At 39.0% G+C, this 20,000-nt stretch overlaps 1 protein-coding gene across 2 annotated transcripts in view; it reads right to left on the reverse strand.

Moving 5' to 3' along the window:
* Positions 1-1,188: 1,188 nt before the first annotated feature.
* The window catches only part of sema3b (sema domain, immunoglobulin domain (Ig), short basic domain, secreted, (semaphorin) 3B), a 63,428-nt gene continuing 44,616 nt past the window's right edge, over positions 1,189-20,000 (reverse strand). For both annotated transcript variants that reach the window (XM_062058016.1, XM_062058009.1), the window contains exons 12-18: positions 18,547-18,766; positions 11,892-11,983; positions 11,777-11,818; positions 11,535-11,692; positions 10,697-10,752; positions 9,261-9,400; positions 1,189-4,115 (exon numbers count right to left, since the gene is read on the reverse strand). In XM_062058016.1, the coding sequence (XP_061914000.1) occupies positions 3,612-4,115; positions 9,261-9,400; positions 10,697-10,752; positions 11,535-11,692; positions 11,777-11,818; positions 11,892-11,983; positions 18,547-18,766 (1,212 nt within the window). In that variant the 3' untranslated portion in view covers positions 1,189-3,611. The remainder of the gene's footprint in view (positions 4,116-9,260; positions 9,401-10,696; positions 10,753-11,534; positions 11,693-11,776; positions 11,819-11,891; positions 11,984-18,546; positions 18,767-20,000) is intronic.

Below are 20,000 nucleotides of genomic sequence, written 5' to 3' on the forward strand. Positions count from 1 at the left end.
TAATTGATACAGTTAATACTTTTGGTTCTTGGCTGTGATTTATTCATTTTGCTGCCCAGACGGGTTGTGGTAGAAATATAAAATAACAGGAAGAATGGAAAGAGACCAGTTTGTTCTTAATATTCTATATAAGTAAATGACAGGTTAGTGTAAAAGAGTCAAATTAGCACTGATATCACAAGAACTAAGTTACATTAAGTGTGGATAAATTAATAACAAAAATGACTGGGATAAATCTTTAGGTAAAGATACAATTGTGGAGAAATATCTGCTATTCAAACTTTATATTAGGTATGTGTGATATTGATATTGGCTATCGGTCCGATACCAGGATAAAAGCAAGTTTAAATGTCCGATACAAGCAGCGTGTTTACTTGTGTAAAGCTGTATCGTCAGTTAATATTGAACTGTCCTCCAAAAAGGGCAGCGTGTCTTCTATTTTAAACATGCTAGGCTACTAAAAATGGTAAACGGTAAATGGGTCGTACTTGTATAGCGCTTTTCTATCTTTTTTTTTTTAAGGAATTCAAAGTGCTTTGACACTATTCTTCACATTCACCCATTCATGCACGGCGCTAACCAGGCCCATCAGGAGCAAGGGTGAAGTGTCTTGCTCAAGGACACAACGGACGTGACTGGGATGGTAGAAGGTGGGGATTGAACCAGTAACCCTCAGATTGCTGGCACGGCCACTCTCCTAACTTCGCCATGCCGGCCCTTCAGGAGCTAGCAGCTACACAACAGCTAAGCACACAAGCTAGACGTAGTGTACGTAAGAACAAATTGAACAATATTGCAGTCGAAAACAGCTCTTTTGTCAATATAAAACTTTATCAAATAATTATAGTTGCATATTACTGACACATACAGAGTCTCCAAGGCAGGAGCATATTAGAAAGTGTCCAGTAACAAACGTGTCTGCATCATTCAACTTACTGCGTCATGAACATAACTTTATGAATTATCGTGGCCACTAGGGGTCCCCCCAAAAAAATCAATTACCACTTCACTCCAACTTAAAGAAAGCACACGTCTATTCCAGACAGTTAAGAATAAATAGGTTAGTGTTTTTCATTGTTCTGTTTTATTTCACTCGCTACAAACCAATACAAGTATGTATGATTCACGCTGATACTATGTCATTATTTGCCACCACTTAAGGCTCCAATATCAGAAAAATACCGAAAGTAAAAACGTTTTAATTGGGACAAGCAGCCGGTAATTAATCATAAATCTTCTTTTTTTTTTTTAAAGCTCATTGATCTCGAAAAAGTCTGAATATTCATAATCCTCTGACCAGCTATGATGTAATATGAATATGAATACGTGTGAGCTGAGTAGAAGTGATTTTGTTGATTGTAGCACCCCCATGTGGTCATCTGTGTGTAGGACGACTAGGAACATGTCTCCCAATGCTTCCTTCACATCAATTCACTTACAGGAAAACAATTATTAGTAAATTATTGTCATGATGATCGGAGTGATACCATCAATTATGATACTGACAGTCATGCTTGTAAATATACTCTTACTGCAGTGTACGTCGGCAGGGGAATAGAACTCAGCCATCATCATCTTGCAGTACAAGCAGTGGCCGCTAGAGGGCAGGCTTGCACCACCAGGTAAACTAACAACATGGAATGTGTACTAATGTAAATATGTGACGATGTTGTTCCAAACAAATCATTTGCATACTTTTTATTCATCACAAACAACATCAGAACATGAGCCAGGCCATGTCGTACCGCTTTGGAATACAAATGACAATAAAATCATAGTCACACTCATAAATATAATAACAATAATATTACAGTTAATGTAGCTAATGTACTATAGTCCAGTACCGTGATCTGAAGTATCATTTTCCATGTCAGGAACCATGGAAGGTAAAGTTCCCAATATTTAATGTTCATATTGAATCAGCACCGGGCTGAAAAGTACACATCCGAGAAAATAGACGTGAGTTTGGGTTTTTTACTGGAGGTTGGGTTAGGGTGGTAGCAAGGTGAAGGGTTTTGGTTATTGGAGATTCGATTTTAGGGCAAGGATTAGTATTAGGGTTTTAAATGGGGTTAGGACTCAAATTGTTACGGTCATGATTTGGGTTTGGGTGTTTTGGGCTAGGGTTTTAGCTATGAATGAGGGTCGGGTCATGATTTGGAGTAGATTTGTAGCAAGACTTGGTTTTGGCTATTGGGGATTCGGGTTTATGGCCAAAATTAGTGTTGTGTTATAGTTCTCGTTAGGGTTTTAAGTGGGGTTAGGACTAGAGATGTTAGGGTTGTGATTATCGCTCTGGGGTTCAATCTAGGGTTTGCGGTTTTGGGCTAGGGCTTTGGTTTTGGATGAGGTTAGGGGTCATGATTTGGGTTAGGTTTAGAGTTGGGATTAGGATAGTTAGTGCTTGACTTTTGGATTGGAACTAGAATCAGAAGTGGGTTAGATTGCTGGCAAGGGTTGGGTTTTGGTTATTGGGAGATTGGGATTCTGGTTTAGAGCTAGGATTAGTGTTGTATTATACAGTAGTCCTGGTTAGTGTTTTAACTGGGGTTATGGCTAGAGATGTAGGGTTAGGGTGTTGTGGGCTAGGGTTTTGGCTATAAATGAGGTTCGGGTCATGAATTTGGTTGGGGTTAGGATTAGGAATGGTTAGTGTTTTGGGTTTGAACTAAGGTCAGAAGTGGGTTAAGGTTGTGGCAAGAGTCAAGTTTTGGTTATTGGGAGGTTAGGATTCGGGTTTAGGGTTTATCCCGGGTTAGGACTCGGGATGTTAGGGTTGTGGTTAGGGTGTAGGTTGAAGTTAGGCGATTAGGGTTAGTGTTAGAGTGTTAGTTGGTGAAAACAGTTCTTGTAATACTTGTTTTCCTCTGAATACTAGAGTAATTTGGTAACATCATTTTATTACTTGTTCTTTTATTTTGAGCGTGGTCCTAATGCTAGCGATCTATTTGTGCTTTTTGCATGTCGACACTAAACACCTCATTTTCACACTAACCGTAAACAAGCAGTAGTTTTTTGTAGTGGTTTCATCTGGTGGCACAACATCAAGCAGTCACATGTGATTTGTTCTTCAAACACCACTGCTTTGCGTCGTGGATTTGGTTTTGTGCCAAAAGGAAGTTGTCAGTGTGTCCCCTGCTGCAAGCGCTACATTTACGCAGTAAGACAAAACAACAACAAAGGAAAGACTTGTGAGTATGAAGTAGTCCATCTTTCTGCATGCTTGTGTGTGCGCACATTTATTCCAGTTGTTTATTCCAGTTGTGTGACAGTCAAGTTCTGGACCACTTGCCCTCCAGTCCTTAGGGGTGAAGTTGATCCAGGATTTTTTAGTGGCATAGAGTTCACACTAAAGAATGTCACAACAGACTGAAGATCTGGTCCGCTCTTTCCGAGTGTTGTTTTAAACTACCGAAGGGGGCGTGTCTTTTTTTTTTACCGTACCTGCGCATACGTACACTCGACTAGGACACGGTGACAGGATCGTGCAGGATGAACGTAGGACAGCACATGCAAGGAAGTCTGTAGATAAATATACACAATGGCGGAGGTGCTCCGACTCCAAGAGTTCTATCATCCTCCCTGAATGAGTTCTTTGAAATCCTCCAAACTTACTCCCCCGCACTCCGCGGCGTCCGAGGGTTCTGTTTTCCGTCGTGGGTCCGGCGGTTCCTCCCCTTCCTCAAGTCCTGAAGGTGCTTCCACTTCTTGTTAGAGGGCCGGACCGAGGGGCCAGGGGTGGCCGGGCCCTTCCCCAGAGCGACGACTTTCCTTTCCGTTTGCTCACCGGCGGGATTCCGGCGAGCCCAGACCTGCTCGCAAATCTGGTCTACGGTGCTGAGGTTGGGATGGTCCACAAGCTGCATAAAGTCCCGATACCAAAGCTTGGGGTTAACCGACTGGGGGGTTCCTGAGCTGCGAGGCTCCGCTCGGGAAGGGGCCACGGAGGGCAGGTTGGCGGAGGCGGACTGGATGACGTCTAATGTGATGCCCAGCATGGTTTGGGTGAAGCCGTGTTCCATGGCGTGGCACTGGTACACGCCCATGTCCCTTCTTAGGACGCGCCGAATCAGAAGCCCTCTGTCCGTCTGCAGGATGCGGTCGTCCAGACGCACCTTCACATCGGAACATGGAGCAACTTTTTAGACGTCTTCCATCAAGGATAAAGTTTCACAACAAACTCTAATTCAATTTAACACCTTCTGTAGCACAACTACAAATCCTCCGTTTTATTTTTGGGGACCAGAAAGACCCTTCAGGGTGACTTAATACCTGGTATGTCATGACCTTAGTCCTTCCACTAAGTCTCTCTGTGCAATCGGGCTGTATTGTCCTTGGGTGGTCTTGAATTCATGCAGTCATTAAGTGTTTTAGTTGTCTTAAAATCATGCAGTCATTCAGTGTTTTAGTTGTCTTAAAGTCATGCAGTCATTCAGTGTTTTAGTTGTCTTAAAGTCATGCAGTCATTCAGTGTTTTAGTTGTCTTAAAGTCATGCAGTCGTTTGTAGGTGTAGTTAGCTTAAAGTCATGCAGTCAGTTGCCAGTCTAGTTAGCTTAAAGTCACGCAGTCATTTGTAGGTGTAGTTAGCTTAAAGTCATGCAGTCATTAAGTGTTTTAGTTGTCTTAAAGGCCGTCTGAAAGCCACTACTACCGACCACGCAGTCTGATAGTTTATATATCAATGATGAAATCTTAACATTGCAACACATGCCAATACGGCCGGGTTAACTTATAAAGTGACATTTTAAAATTCCCGGGAAATATCCGGCTGAAACATCGCGGTATGATGACGTATGCGCGTGACGAAGTCCGAGTAACGGAAGTTATGGTACCCCGTAGAATCCTATACAAAAAGCTCTGTTTTCATTTCATAATTCCACAGTATTCTGGACATCTTTTGCAATTTTTTTAATGAACAATGAAGGCTGCAAAGAAGACAGTTGTAGGTGGGATCAGTGTATTAGCAGCGGACTACAGCAACACAACCAGGAGGACTTTGTTGGAGCGCTAGCCGCGCTAGCCGCCGACTTCACCTTGACTTCCTACGTCTCCGGGCCGCCAAACGCATCGGGTGAAGTCCTTCGTCCTTCTGCCGATCGCTGGAACGCAGGTGAGCACGGGTGTTGATGAGCAAATGAGGGCTGGCTGGTGTAGGTGGAGAGCTAATGTTTTTAGCATAGCTCTGTGCAGTCTGGTTGCTAAGTTAGCTTCAATGGCGTCGTTAGCACAGCATTGTTAACCTTCGCCAGCCTGGAAAGCATTAACCGTGTATTTACATGTCCACGGTTTAATAGTATTGTTGATTTTCTATCTATCCTTCCAGTCAGGGGTTTATTTCTTTTGTTTCTATATGCAGTTAAAGCACGATGCTATCACGTTAGCTCGTAGCTAAAGCAATTCGCTGATGTATTGTCATGGAGATAAAAGGCACTGAATGTCCATTTCGCGTTCTCGACTCTCATTTTCAAGAGGATATAGTATCCGAGGTGGTTTAAAATACAAATCTGTGATCTACAATAGAAAAAGGAGAGTGTGGAATCCAATGAGCCAGCTTGTACCTAAGTTACGGTCAGAGCGAAAAAAGATACGTCCATCACTGCCTCTCAAGTCATTCACTGTAACGTTCCTCATCTACGAATCTTTCATCCTCGCTCAAATTAATGGGGTAATCATCACTTTCTCGGTCCGAAACTCTCTCGCTCCATTGTAAACAATGGGGAATTGTGAGGAATCGTAGCTCCTGTGACGTCACGCTACTTCCGGTACAGGCAAGGCTTTTTTTTTATCAGCGAGCAAAAGTTGCGAACTTTATCGTCGATTTTCTCTACTAAATCCTTTCAGCAAAAATATGGCAATATCGCGAAATGATCAAGTATGACACATAGAATGGATCTGCTATTCCCGTTTAAATAAATAAAAATCATTTCAGTAGGCCTTTAAAGTCATGCAGTCATTCAGTGTTTTAGTTGTCTTAAAGTCATGCAGTCGTTTGTAGGTGTAGTTAGCTTAAAGTCATGCAGTCATTTGCCAGTCTAGTTAGCTTAAAGTCATGCTGTCATTTGCAGGTGTAGTTAGCTTAAAGTCATGCAGTCATTAAGTGTTTTAGTTGTCTTAAAGTCATGCAGTCATTAAGTGTTTTAGTTGTCTTAAAGTCATGCAGTCATTTGTAGGTGTAGTTAGCTTAAAGTCATGCAGTCAGTTGCCAGTCTAGTTAGCTTAAAGTCATGCAGTCATTTGCAGGTGTAGTTAGCTTAAAGTCATGCTGTCATTTGCCGGTCGAGTTATCTTTAAGTCATGCTGTCATTAAGTGGTCCAGTTGCCTTGAAGTCATGATTCTTTGGGTAGTCTAGCTGGCTTAAAGTCCTGCAGTCATTAGGCGGTCTAGCTCTCGTGAAGTCAAGGAGTCATTGGGCGGTCTAGTTTCGTGAAGTCAAGGAGTCATTGGGCGGTCTAGTTTCGTGAAGTCAAGGAGTCATTGGGCGGTCTAGTTTCCTCATTAGGCGGTCCAGTTGCCTTGAAGTCATGCAGTCCTTGGTGGTCTAGTGGACTTAAAATCATGCAGTCATTGGGCGGTCTAGCTGTCTTAAAGTCAAGGAGTCATTGGGCGGTCTAGCTGTCTTAAAGTCATGGAGTCATTGGGCAGTCTAGTTGTCTTAAAGTCACACAGTCATTGAGCGGTCTAGCTGTCTTATAGTCAAGGAGTCTTTGGGCGGTCTAGCTGTCTTAAAGTCACACAGTCATTGGGCAGTCTAGTTGTCTTAAAGTTACAGTCATTGGGCAGTCTAGCTGTCTTACAGTCAAGGAGTCATTGGGCAGTCTAGCTGTCTAAAAGTCAAACAGTCATTGGGCAGTCTAGTTGTCTTAGTCGCTCAGTCATTGGGTGGTCTAGCTGTCTTATAGTCAAGGAGTCTTTGGGCGGTCTAGCTGTCTTAAAGTCACACAGTCATTGGGCAGTCTAGTTGTCTTAAAGTCACACAGTCATTGAGCGGTCTAGCTGTCTTATAGTCAAGGAGTCTTTGGGCGGTCTAGCTGTCTTAAAGTCACGCAGTCATTGGGCAGTCTAGTTGTCTTAAAGTCACACAGTCATTGAACGGTCTAGCTGTCTTATAGTCAAGGAGTCATTGGGCGGTCTAGTTTCGTGAAGTCAAGGAGTCATTGGGCGGTCTAGTTTCGTGAAGTCAAGGAGTCATTGGGCGGTCTAGTTTCCTCATTAGGCGGTCCAGTTGCCTTGAAGTCATGCAGTCCTTGGTGGTCTAGTGGACTTAAAATCATGCAGTCATTGGGCGGTCTAGCTGTCTTAAAGTCAAGGAGTCATTGGGCGGTCTAGCTGTCTTAAAGTCATGGAGTCATTGGGCAGTCTAGTTGTCTTAAAGTCACACAGTCATTGAGCGGTCTAGCTGTCTTATAGTCAAGGAGTCTTTGGGCGGTCTAGCTGTCTTAAAGTCACACAGTCATTGGGCAGTCTAGTTGTCTTAAAGTTACAGTCATTGGGCAGTCTAGCTGTCTTACAGTCAAGGAGTCATTGGGCAGTCTAGCTGTCTAAAAGTCAAACAGTCATTGGGCAGTCTAGTTGTCTTAGTCGCTCAGTCATTGGGTGGTCTAGCTGTCTTATAGTCAAGGAGTCTTTGGGCGGTCTAGCTGTCTTAAAGTCACACAGTCATTGGGCAGTCTAGTTGTCTTAAAGTCACACAGTCATTGAGCGGTCTAGCTGTCTTATAGTCAAGGAGTCTTTGGGCGGTCTAGCTGTCTTAAAGTCACGCAGTCATTGGGCAGTCTAGTTGTCTTAAAGTCACACAGTCATTGAACGGTCTAGCTGTCTTATAGTCAAGGAGTCATTGGGCGGTCTAGTTTCGTGAAGTCAAGGAGTCATTGGGCGGTCTAGTTTCGTGAAGTCAAGGAGTCATTGGGCGGTCTAGTTTCCTCATTAAGCGGTCCAGTTGACTTGAAGTCATGCAGTCCTTGGTGGTCTAGTGGACTTAAAATCATGCAGTCATTGGGCGGTCTAGCTGTCTTAAAGTCAAGGAGTCAGTGGGCGGTCTAGTTGTCTTAAAGTCATGGAGTCATTGGGCAGTCGAGCTGTCTTAAAGTCACACAGTCATTGGGCAGTCCAGTTGTCTTAAAGTTACAGTCATTGGGCAGTCTAGCTGTCTTACAGTCAAGGAGTCATTGGGCAGTCTAGCTGTCTTAAAGTCAAACAGTCATTGGGCAGTCTAGTTGTCTTAAAGTCGCTCAGTCATTGGGTGGTCTAGCTGTCTTATAGTCAAGGAGTCTTTGGGCGGTCTAGCTGTCTTAAAGTCACGCAGTCATTGGGCAGTCTAGTTGTCTTAAAGTCACACAGTCATTGAGCGGTCTAGCTGTCTTATAGTCAAGGAGTCTTTGGGCGGTCTAGCTGTCTTAAAGTCACGCAGTCATTGGGCAGTCTAGTTGTCTTAAAGTCACACAGTCATTGAGCGGTCTAGCTGTCTTATAGTCAAGGAGTCTTTGGGCGGTCTAGCTGTCTTAAAGTCACACAGTCATTGGGCAGTCTAGTTGTCTTAAAGTCACACAGTCATTGAGCGGTCTAGCTGTCTTATAGTCAAGGAGTCTTTGGGCGGTCTAGCTGTCTTAAAGTCACACAGTCATTGGGCAGTATAGTTGTCTTAAAGTCACACAGTCATTGAGCGGTCTAGCTGTCTTATAGTCAAGGAGTCTTTGGGCGGTCTAGCTGTCTTAAAGTCACACAGTCATTGAGCGGTCTAGCTGTCTTATAGTCAAGGAGTCTTTGGGCGGTCTAGCTGTCTTAAAGTCACACAGTCATTGGGCAGTCTAGTTGTCTTAAAGTCACACAGTCATTGAGCAGTCTAGCTGTCTTATAGTCAAGGAGTCTTTGGGCGGTCTAGCTGTCTTAAAGTCAAGGAGTCATTGGGCAGTCTGGCTTTCTTAAAGTCACGCAGTCATTGAATGGTCTAGCTGTCTTAAAGTCACATAGTCATTGGCCGGTCTAGCTGTCCTAAAGTTAGTCATTGGGCAGTCTAGCTGTCCTAAAGTTACACTCATTAGGCGGTCTAGTTGTCTTAAAATCATGTATTTTCCTCATGCAAACATTTGTTAGTCTATCAAAAGGCAGCATTCGGGTTGTGATGTCACTCAGTCTTAGTGCAGTCATTGGTCGGTCTCCATGCTGCACTTTGCAAACATTGGTCAGTCCACGTACAAATCATGACATACTCGATTGTTATTGGTCAGTCTACGTGTAGCTAATTGCACTTTGACCTCTCACCTCCTCTCTTGGCTTCTCTCGCTGCCTGTGGAAGGTCCAGGTGACTCGGGCCTGCAGGGACTTGGGGATGCACTCCAGGAAGGAGCTGCTTCCTTCCACGCCGTACACTTTCTTCTCAGCCACGTGGTGCTTGTGGTGGTCTGCAGAGACCAGGGCACGACTTCAGTTACACAGATACTAATACTGCACATTTAGGTCAGCTCCTTCTTTTTGTAGGTTCTTTCTTTTGAAGGGCGGTGTTCTAGAAGGATGGAGGTCACCAAGGGTTACGTGGGTGAGAACTTGGGACTTTGCAACACGGTCAGATGAGTGAGGCTTTGTTTCTCCTACTCTGGAATACTTCTTAGTTATTATTATTTCTAACAAACTATTTAGCATTTGTAACATTGTAAATGTACTTTTTTATATAATCTTGTTGTGATACCACCATTGGACGTTTACAAATGCCCATTAATGTATATTTTAATAACCACTTCTATTTTGGGTTACAATGGAGATACAACGGATGTATGAAAGTGAAGAACGAGTTATTATTATTATTATTATTATTATTATTAGGGCTGTCAAAATGAACCAGTTAACGCATGCGATTATTCACAAAACATGATGGCATTAATCATGAACACTTAGAAGAATCATGCTATTTTTTTTGTCCCTACACGCTTTTTTACCTTCAGTGATGAGATCAACAATACATCAGTGCAAGAATGAGTGAGGAGACTCGCTGGTGATTTCACATTTCAAAATACATGCTGAAAGAACTTTTAGGTCAAACTTGTACAAATAAATGACATGCCTTCAACTAAAACATTTAAAACTGAGTGACATTCTGGCAATACAATTGCATTTGTGTACAAATATTGGGCTCTTAAGCACATTTTAATTATGCAAGCAAGTAATCACCTGTGATTAATCCAAATTCTAAATGTGATTAATCTGATTTAAAAAAAATAATCATTTGACAGCCCTGATTATTATATATTATTAATTTTAACCCAATTACATTTCAATCTGAAGCCAAAATACACATTTAGTTAAATTGTTTTTTATACCATAGTTCAATAAAATATAAGTTAATTAAATAATTCAGAATTAATTGTGAATTAATACAAAATAATTGTTTTATCTACTTATTTTCTTTTTATTTATTTCATATCCAATTTGAATATTCAATATACAGGTGAAACTCCAAAAATTAGAATATCGTGCAAAGATGGGTGAAATTAATATGACACGCTCAAAACATACGACTTATCTTGATAACATTTGAAAGATTATGACTTAGATTATGGAAACTTGAACTGAAAATGTGGGCTTTTCAAAAACTGTAAGCAAAAACTGCACGATATTAAACATTTCTGTTTACCTGTATTTAAAATGTATGCAATAATTGCCTATTTCATGACACTGAAATACAACATGAGCAATTAATTTACCTCCAGAGCACAGAGTGTTGGGGTCTCCGTTCCTCACATCCTGGCGACGGAATCGTCTACAGTAAGAAAAGTCAGTGTCATAAAAAGTATACATGTAGAACTGGGGGGTCCAAATTACGGCCCGTAAGGAATCTGACTGCAAGAAGAATATAATTCATTTAAAAAGTCAGGCCAACGACCAAGTATCATACTTTGAATTTAGACAAAAAGCAGCATTTACTTTTATGACCCAATTCAAATAACTTTCCCCAGTCATAGTGCAAAAAAATATATATATATATTCGAACCAACACAAAATGTCAACACATAACAAAATATAACACGATTTGTGGATATATTAAAAACAATTCAGAATTACACCCGTCCATTACAAAGCATGATAGGAAAAATGCAAAACACTCTCTCCACACTTATATGACCCAATGCAAACAACCTTCCTTAGTCATGGTGCAAAAAAAATATTCGAACCAACACAAAATGCCAACACAACACAATATAACAAGATTTGTGGATATTATTAAAAAGATAAGAATTACACTCATTTAAAGCCATTAAAAAGCATGATGGGCAAATGTAAAACACTCCACACTTCTATGACCCAATGCAAACAACCTTCCCTAGTCATGGTGCAAAAAATATATATATTCGAACCAACACAAAATGCCAACACAACAATATATAACACGATTTGTGGATATTATTTAAAAAAAAATCTCAATTGCACCCATTTAAATCCATTACAAAACACTCTGTCCATACTTCTCCATGTTTGGTACATTTTAGCTGCTTGACATTTGGGACTGATTCCAAAAGGTGAAGGAGTTAGCAGGGAAAATACCTCTTGGTGTTGGGCAGGTAGCGGGTGCAGGACGTGCCGTCCCAGGCGCAGTAAGGGTCCCTGGCCAGGCAGCACTCTGCGCACGCCTTCCCATACACGCTGCAGCGGTGGAGGGGCACCTGGGCGATGCCCGCGTTGGAGCCCACGTACAGTTGTTGCTACAGCAACCAGAGCGGAAAGGCACACTTGAGACGGGATATTTGGTTTTATGACGAACATTTGGCTGCGAAGGTGAAACCGACCCGTTTGGAGGAGATCTGCATGTCGGTGACAGACGCAGCATCCTGAACACACACACACAATCCTGACTTATTTCATAATCACATGATTTGACATCATGAACATTAATTTTCTTACCTTGAACACCTCCAGCTCTTCTAGCAGAAGTTCCTCCATGTTCTTCCAACTCTCCTTGGGAACGTTGATCACCTTCAGTACCGTTCCTTTGTCTAGCGAGAGAAGACCCAGTTTTATACTTTATAGAACTAGAACTGAGCTATTTTTTTAATCACCCTTTTAAATTTGCATCACCGTATTTTTCGGACTATATAAGGCACTTAAAATTCTTCCATTTTCTCAAAAATGTATGTATTACTCTTATTTGGTACATGGTGTAATAAGTGTGACCAGCAGATGGCAGTTACACATAAGAGATACGGACTGCAGGTTGACGCCTGTTCAATAAATGACGCTAGCAAGTACCCATAACCAAGCAACACCAAAACTTTGATGTTTCATTGACAATACACGGCACTTGAAAATGTGTCAAAATGTTTTAGTACGACTTTGGTAAGCTACGTTAAATTGTCAGAGCATTACGGCTAGCGTAGTCAGACGTACTGTGCTTCAACATACTGGTATTATTATGGTGTGTATAAGGACCCCAAAATGGCACCTATTAGGAGACATATCTGGTGTTCTGTTTCGCAATATTATGAAAAAACAATTTTTCTTACCTATTGGTACCGGCTGATGTGTATTTGGGATCTGCATAAGTCCTGAAAATTTGCACGTGTCCACCATAGTAGTCCGCGCCGTAGTCAATAAATGTCGTTAGCGAGTACCCGTAAGCAAGCAACACCAAAACTTTGATGTTTCATTGACACACGGCACTTGAAAATGTGTCAAAATGTTTTAGTACGACTTTGGTAAGCTATCTTAAATTGTCAGAGCATTACAAAGGGTATTATTATGGTGTGTATAAGGACCCCAAAATGGCACCTATTAGGAGACATATCTGGTGTTTTGTTTCGCAATATTATACAAAACCAATATTTCTTACCTATTGGTACCGGCTGATGTATATTTGGGATTTGTATAAGTCCTGAAAATGTGCACATGTTCACCAGAGTAGTCCGCGCTGTAGTCAATAAATGACGCTAGCAAGTACCCGTAAGCAAGCATTATGTATATGTATATATATATATATATATATATATATGTGTATATACAGTATATGTATATGTACACACATGTATGTATGTGTATCTATATATATATATGTGTATCTATGTATGTGTATATCTATGGTTTACAGAAGAAACTAAAGCCCATAAATTATCATGTAGAAAGCTGGAACGCAAATGGCGTGCGACTAAACTTGAGGTTTTCCATCAAGCATGGTGTGATAGTTTAATAACTTATAAACGCATGCTTACCTCAGCTAAAGCTAAATATTACTCAAATCTCATCCACCTCAACAAAAATGATCCTACATTTCTGTTTAGTACAGTAGCATCGCTAACCCAACAAGGGACTCCTCCCAGTAGCTCCACCCACTCTGCAGATGACTTTATGAATTTCTTTAATAAGAAAATTGAAGTCATTAGAAAAGAGATTAAAGACAATGCATCTCAGCTACAACTGGGTTCTATTAACACAAATACGACGGTATATACGACGGACACCGCCCTCCAAAATAGTTTCTCTCTCTTTGATGAAATAACATTGGAGGAATTGTCAAAATGTGTAAATGGGACAAAACAAACAACATGTTTACTTGACCCAATTCCTGGGAAACTTATCAAGGAGCTTTTTGTATTATTAGGTCCATCAGTGTTAAATATTATAAACTTATCACTTTCCTCTGGCACTGTTCCCCTAGCATTCAAAAAAGCGGTTATTCATCCTCTACTCAAAAGACCTAACCTCGATCCTGACCTCATGGTAAACTACCGGCCGGTGTCCCACCTTCCGTTTATCTCGAAAATCCTCGAAAAAATTGTTGCACAGCAGCTAAATGAACACTTAGCGTCTAACAATCTCTGTGAACCTTTTCAATCCGGTTTCAGGGCAAATCACTCTACGGAGACAGCCCTCGCAAAAATGACTAATGATCTATTGCTTACGATGGATTCTGATGCGTCATCTATGTTGCTGCTTCTTGATCTTAGCGCCGCTTTCGATACTGTTGATCATAATATTTTATTAGAGCGTATCAAAACGCATTTTGGGATGTCAGACTTAGCCTTGTCTTGGTTTAACTCTTATCTTACTGACAGGATGCAGTGTGTCTCCCATAACAATGTGACCTCGGACTATGTTAAGGTAACGTGCAGACTTCCCCAGGGTTCGGTTCTTGGCCCTGCACTCTTTAGTATTTACATGCTGCCGCTAGGTGACATTATACGCAAATACGGTGTTAGCTTTCACTGTTATGCTGATGACACTCAACTCTACATGCCCCTAAAGCTGACCAACACGCCGGATTGTAGTCAGCTGGAGGCGTGTCTTAATTAAATTAAACAATGGATGTCCGCTAACTTTTTGCAACTCAACGCTAAGAAAACGGAAATGCTGATTATCGGTCCTGCTCAACACCGACATCTATTTAATAATACCACCTTAACATTTGACAACCAAACAATTAAACAAGGCGACTCGGTAAAGAATCTGGGTATTATCTTCGACCCAACTCTCTCGTTTGAGTCACACATTAAGACTGTTACTAAAACGGCCTTCTTTCATCTCCGTAATATCGCTAAAATAGTCTCCCCTAGAGGGGGGGGGGGGGGGGGTTACCCACATATGCGGTCCTCTCCAAGGTTTCTCATAGTCATTCACATTGACATCCCACTGGGGTGAGTTTTCCTTGCCCGTATGTGGGCTCTGTACCGAGGATGTCGTTGTGGCTTGTACAGCCCTTTGAGACACTTGTGATTTAGGGCTATATAAATAAACATTGATTGATTGATTGATTGATTGATATATATCTATATCTATCTATATATATAGATAGATATAGATAGATATAGATAAATATATATATATGTATATGTATGTGTGTGTGTATGTGTGTGTATATATGTGTGTGTGTGTGTGTGTATATATATATATATATATATATATATATAGATAGATATGTGTGTGTGTATATATATGTGTGTCTATATATGTATATATATATATATATATATATATATTAGGACTGCAACTAACAACTAATTTGATAATCGATAAATCTGTCGATTATTACTACAATTAATCGATTAATAATCGGATAAAAGAGACAAACTACATTTCTATCCTTTCCAGTATTTTATTGGAGAAAAAAAAACAGCATACTGGCACCATACTTATTTTGATTATTGTTTCTCAGCTGTTTGTAAATGTTTCAGTTTATAAATAAAAGTTTATTAAAAAAAATTAAAATAAATACAAAAAAAAGTAGCCTCTGCGCATGCGCATAGCATAGATCCACCGAATATATATATACATATATATACATATACACATATATACATATACACATACAGTATATATACAGATATACACATATATATATATATATATATATATATATATATATATATATATATATATATATATATATATATATATATATATATATATATATATATATATATATATATATATGTATATATATATATATATATATATATATACATATATATATATATATATATATATATATATATATATATATATATATATATATATATATATACATATATATATATATGTATATCTGTATATATACTGTATGTGTATATGTGTATATGTATATATATATGTATATATGTGTGTATGTATATGTGTAAATGGATATATATATATATGTATATATATGTGTATATATATGTATATGTATATATGTGTGTATGTATATGTGTAAATGGATATATATATATATATGTATATATATGTGTATATATATGTATATGTACACACATATATATGTATATGTACATATATATATATATATATATATATATATATATATATATATATATATATATATATATGTATGTATGTGTATCTATAAATGCGTATCTATATATGTGTATCTATGTATGTGTATATCTATATACTGTATATATTTATATATATATATATATATATATATATATAAATATCTATATATATAGATATATACAAACCCCGTTTCCATATGAGTTGGGAAATTGTGTTAGATGTAAATATAAACGGAATACAATGATTTGCAAATCCTTTTCAACCCATATTCAATTGAATGCACTACAAAGACAAGATATTTCATGTTCAAACTCATAAACTTTTTTTTTTTTTTGCAAATAATAATTAACTTAGAATTTCATGGCTGCAACACATGCCAAAGTAGTTGGGAAAAGGCATGTTCACCACTGTGTTACATGGCCTTTCCTTTTAACAACACTCAGTAAAAGTTTGGGAACTGAGGAGACACATTTTTGAAGCTTCTCAGGTGGAATTCTTTCCCATTCTTGCTTGATGTACAGCTTAAGTTGTTCAACAGTCCGGGGGTCTCCGTTGTGGTATTTTAGGCTTCATAATGTGCCACACATTTTCAATGGGAGACAGGTCTGGACTACAGGCAGGCCAGTCTATCAATCAATCAATGTTTATTTATATAGCCCTAAATCACAAAAGTCTCAAAGGGCTGCACAAGCCACAACGACATCCTCGGCACAGAGTCCACACAAGGGACGTCGATGTGAATGACTGAGAAACCTTGGGGAGGATCGCATATGTGGGTAACCCCCCCTCTAAGTACAGTCCCTAGTGGATCCAACATAACCGTGAGAGTCCAGTCCATAGTGGGGCCAGTACCCGCACTCTTTTACTATGAAGCCACGTTGATGTAACACGTGATTTGGCATTGTCTTGCTGACATAAGCAGGGGTGTCCATGGTAACGTTGCTTGGATGGCAACATATGTTGCTCCAAAACCTGTATGTACCTTTCAGCATTAATGGCGCCTTCACAGATGTGTAAGTTACCCATGTCTTGGGCACTTATACACCCCCCTACCATCACAGATGCTGGCTTTTCAACTTTGCGCCTATAACAATCCGGATGGTTCTTTTCCTCTTTGGTCCGGAGGACACGACGTCCACAGTTTCCAAAAACAATTTGAAATGTGGACTCGTCAGACCACAGAACACTTTTCCACTTTGTATAAGTCCATTAAAGATGAGCTCAGGCCCAGCGAAGCCGACGGCGTTTCTGGGTGTTGTTTTGATAAACGGTTTTCGCCTTGCATAGGAGAGTTTTAACTTGCTCTTACAGATGTAGCGACCAACTGTAGTTACTGACAGTGGGTTTCTGAAGTGTTCCTGAGCCCATGTGGTGATATCCTTTACACACTGATGTCGCTTGTTGATGCATTACAGCCTGAGGGATCGAAGGTCACGGGCTTAGCTGCTTACGTGCAGTGATTTCTCCAGATTCTCTGAACCCTTTGATGATATTACCGACCGTAGATGGTGAAATCCCTAAATTCCTTGCAATAGCTGGTTGAGAAAGGTTTTTCTTAAACTGCTCAACAATTTGCTCAGGCATTTGTTGACAAAGTGGTGACCCTCGCCCCATCCTTGTTTGTGAATGACTGAGCATTTCATGGAATCTACTTTTATACCCAATCATGGCACCCACCTGTTCCCAATTTGCCTGTTCACCTGTGGGATGTTCCAAATAAGTGTTTGATGAGCATTCCTCAACTTTATCAGTATTTATTGCCACCTTTCCCAACTTCTCTGTCACGTGTTGCTGGCATCAGATTCTAAAGTTAATAATTATTTGCAAAAAAAAAAATGTTTTTCAGTTTGAACATCAAATATGTTGTCTTTGTAGCATATTCAACGGAATATGAGTCGAAAATTATTTGCAAATCATTGTATTCCGTTTATATTTACATCTAACACAATTTCCAACTCATATGAAAACGGGGTTTGTATATATATATATATATATATATATATATATATATATATATATATATATATATATATATATATATATATATATATATATATATATATATATATATATATATATATATATATATACATATATATAATGTGTGTGTGTATATACTGTATATGTATTTATGTGTGTGTGTGTGTGTGTGTGTATGTATGTATGTGTGTGTGTGTATATATATATATATATATATATATATATATATATATATATATATATATATATATATATATATATATATATATATATATATATATATATATATATATATATATATATATATATATATATATATATATATATATATATATATATATATATATATATATATATGTATATATATATATATGTATATATATATGTGTGTGTATGTATGTGTATCTATATATTTTATTTTTTTGGGCACTTTTACATGCTTTTGACCCTTGGCTAAATTTTCTAAGATCAATGCTGCTTTAAGGTTTATACAGTCCTAAAAAAATGTAGTAATGCGCCTAACTTGCATCCAGAATCTGGATTTTGCTGAAATTAATTGTGTAGCATGAAGTTATTCCGATACATTTGACACAATCTGGATCAGGATCCAATTTGCGATAGAAAACAGGTAAAAACTGCTTGTGGTTTTGTCGTCCAAGTTGATTCAGGTCTGACATCTGGAACCATGCAGTTTTTATGGCAGTAGACCAAAAACATAAGCTTAAGGGTTTCGACTTGATTTAGATGAAATCCATAGAATCTGAACAAGGATTCTTATTGGTAATGCAACATAAATATAAGTAGAACTGTATCCTACCTGTTCCAATAAACATGACGTCATACTGCCCGTCGGCGGCGTTGACTCTGTCCACTGTGATCTGCGTGAAGCTGTAGTCCACGTTGGTCCTGACGAAGACGGGCCGTCTGGTCATGGGATAGACCGGGTTGTACATCAGAGGGTGGTGGCGCGCGAACTGGATCACGTCGTCCGGGAAGCCTTTGGTGGACTCGAAGCTGCCAAAGGTCTTGCTGGGACACTGAAGGATCCATCAAACACATGATGTAGATCACTTTTCACCAAACATGATCGTGTGTGTGTGTGTGTGTGTGTGTGTGTGTGTGTGTGTGTGTGTGTGTGTGTGTGTGTGTGTGTGTGTGTGTGTGTGTGTGTGTGTGTGTGTGTGTGTGTGTGTGTGTGTGTGTGTGTGTTTGTGTGTGTACATATATATGTTTATTTTAATATATATATATATATCTATATTAGGGCTGCAACTAACGATTAATTTGATAATCGATTAATCTGTCGATTATTACTTCGATTGATCGATTAATAATCGGATAAAAGAGACAAACTACATTTCTGTCCTTTCCAGTATTTTATTGAAAAAACCCAGCATACTGGCACCATACTTATTTTGATTATTGTTTCTCAGCTGTTTGTACATGTTGCAGTTTATAAATAAAGGTTTATTTAAAAAAAAAAAAAAAAAAAAAAAAAAATTAAAAGCCTCTGCGCATGCGCATAGCATAGATCCAACGAATCGATGACTAAATTAATCGGCAACTATTTTTATAATCGATTTTAATCGATTTAATCGATTAGGTGTTGCAGCCCTAATATATATGTATATATATATATATATATATATATATATCCATCCATCCATTGTCTGCAGCTTGTCCCTTTCGGGGTCGCGGGGGGTGCTGCAGCCTATCTCAGCTGCACACGGGATATATATATATATATATATATATATATATATATATATATATATATATATATATATATATATATATATATATATATATATACATACAGTATATGCATCAGTGGCGTGCAGTCACTAGAGGCAGGGGAGGCACGGACTCACCTGCCATCATGAAAAGAAAAAAAAAAGAAAAAGAAAAAAAATTAATTAAATGGTTATATGTATCCAGTGATTATACTAAAGTTATTTTCCATTTAACTTCACCAGTTTTAGATTATTTATATTTTTATTTTCACATTTGCCGTTCAAATACTGAGAAGAGACGGTGCGGTGATCAGCAGCCAGTTGAGGCACTTGTGCCTCACCATGGATTGCGACTCGGCTAACTGCTGGCCTGCTGTGCAGTGAGACCGTATTGCTATATGAATTATATTATACATTTCCATAGTTTAGTTAGCTGAGGTATATAATGTACAGTGTATTTTGTCAACAACTGTATGTGTGTAACATATTTTTAGTGCTGAGCGATCATAAATCTGCTGCGGAGACACACTGTGTGAGG

This window comes from Entelurus aequoreus, linkage group LG01, assembly GCF_033978785.1.
Source record: "Entelurus aequoreus isolate RoL-2023_Sb linkage group LG01, RoL_Eaeq_v1.1, whole genome shotgun sequence".
Classification (NCBI taxonomy): domain Eukaryota; kingdom Metazoa; phylum Chordata; class Actinopteri; order Syngnathiformes; family Syngnathidae; genus Entelurus; species Entelurus aequoreus.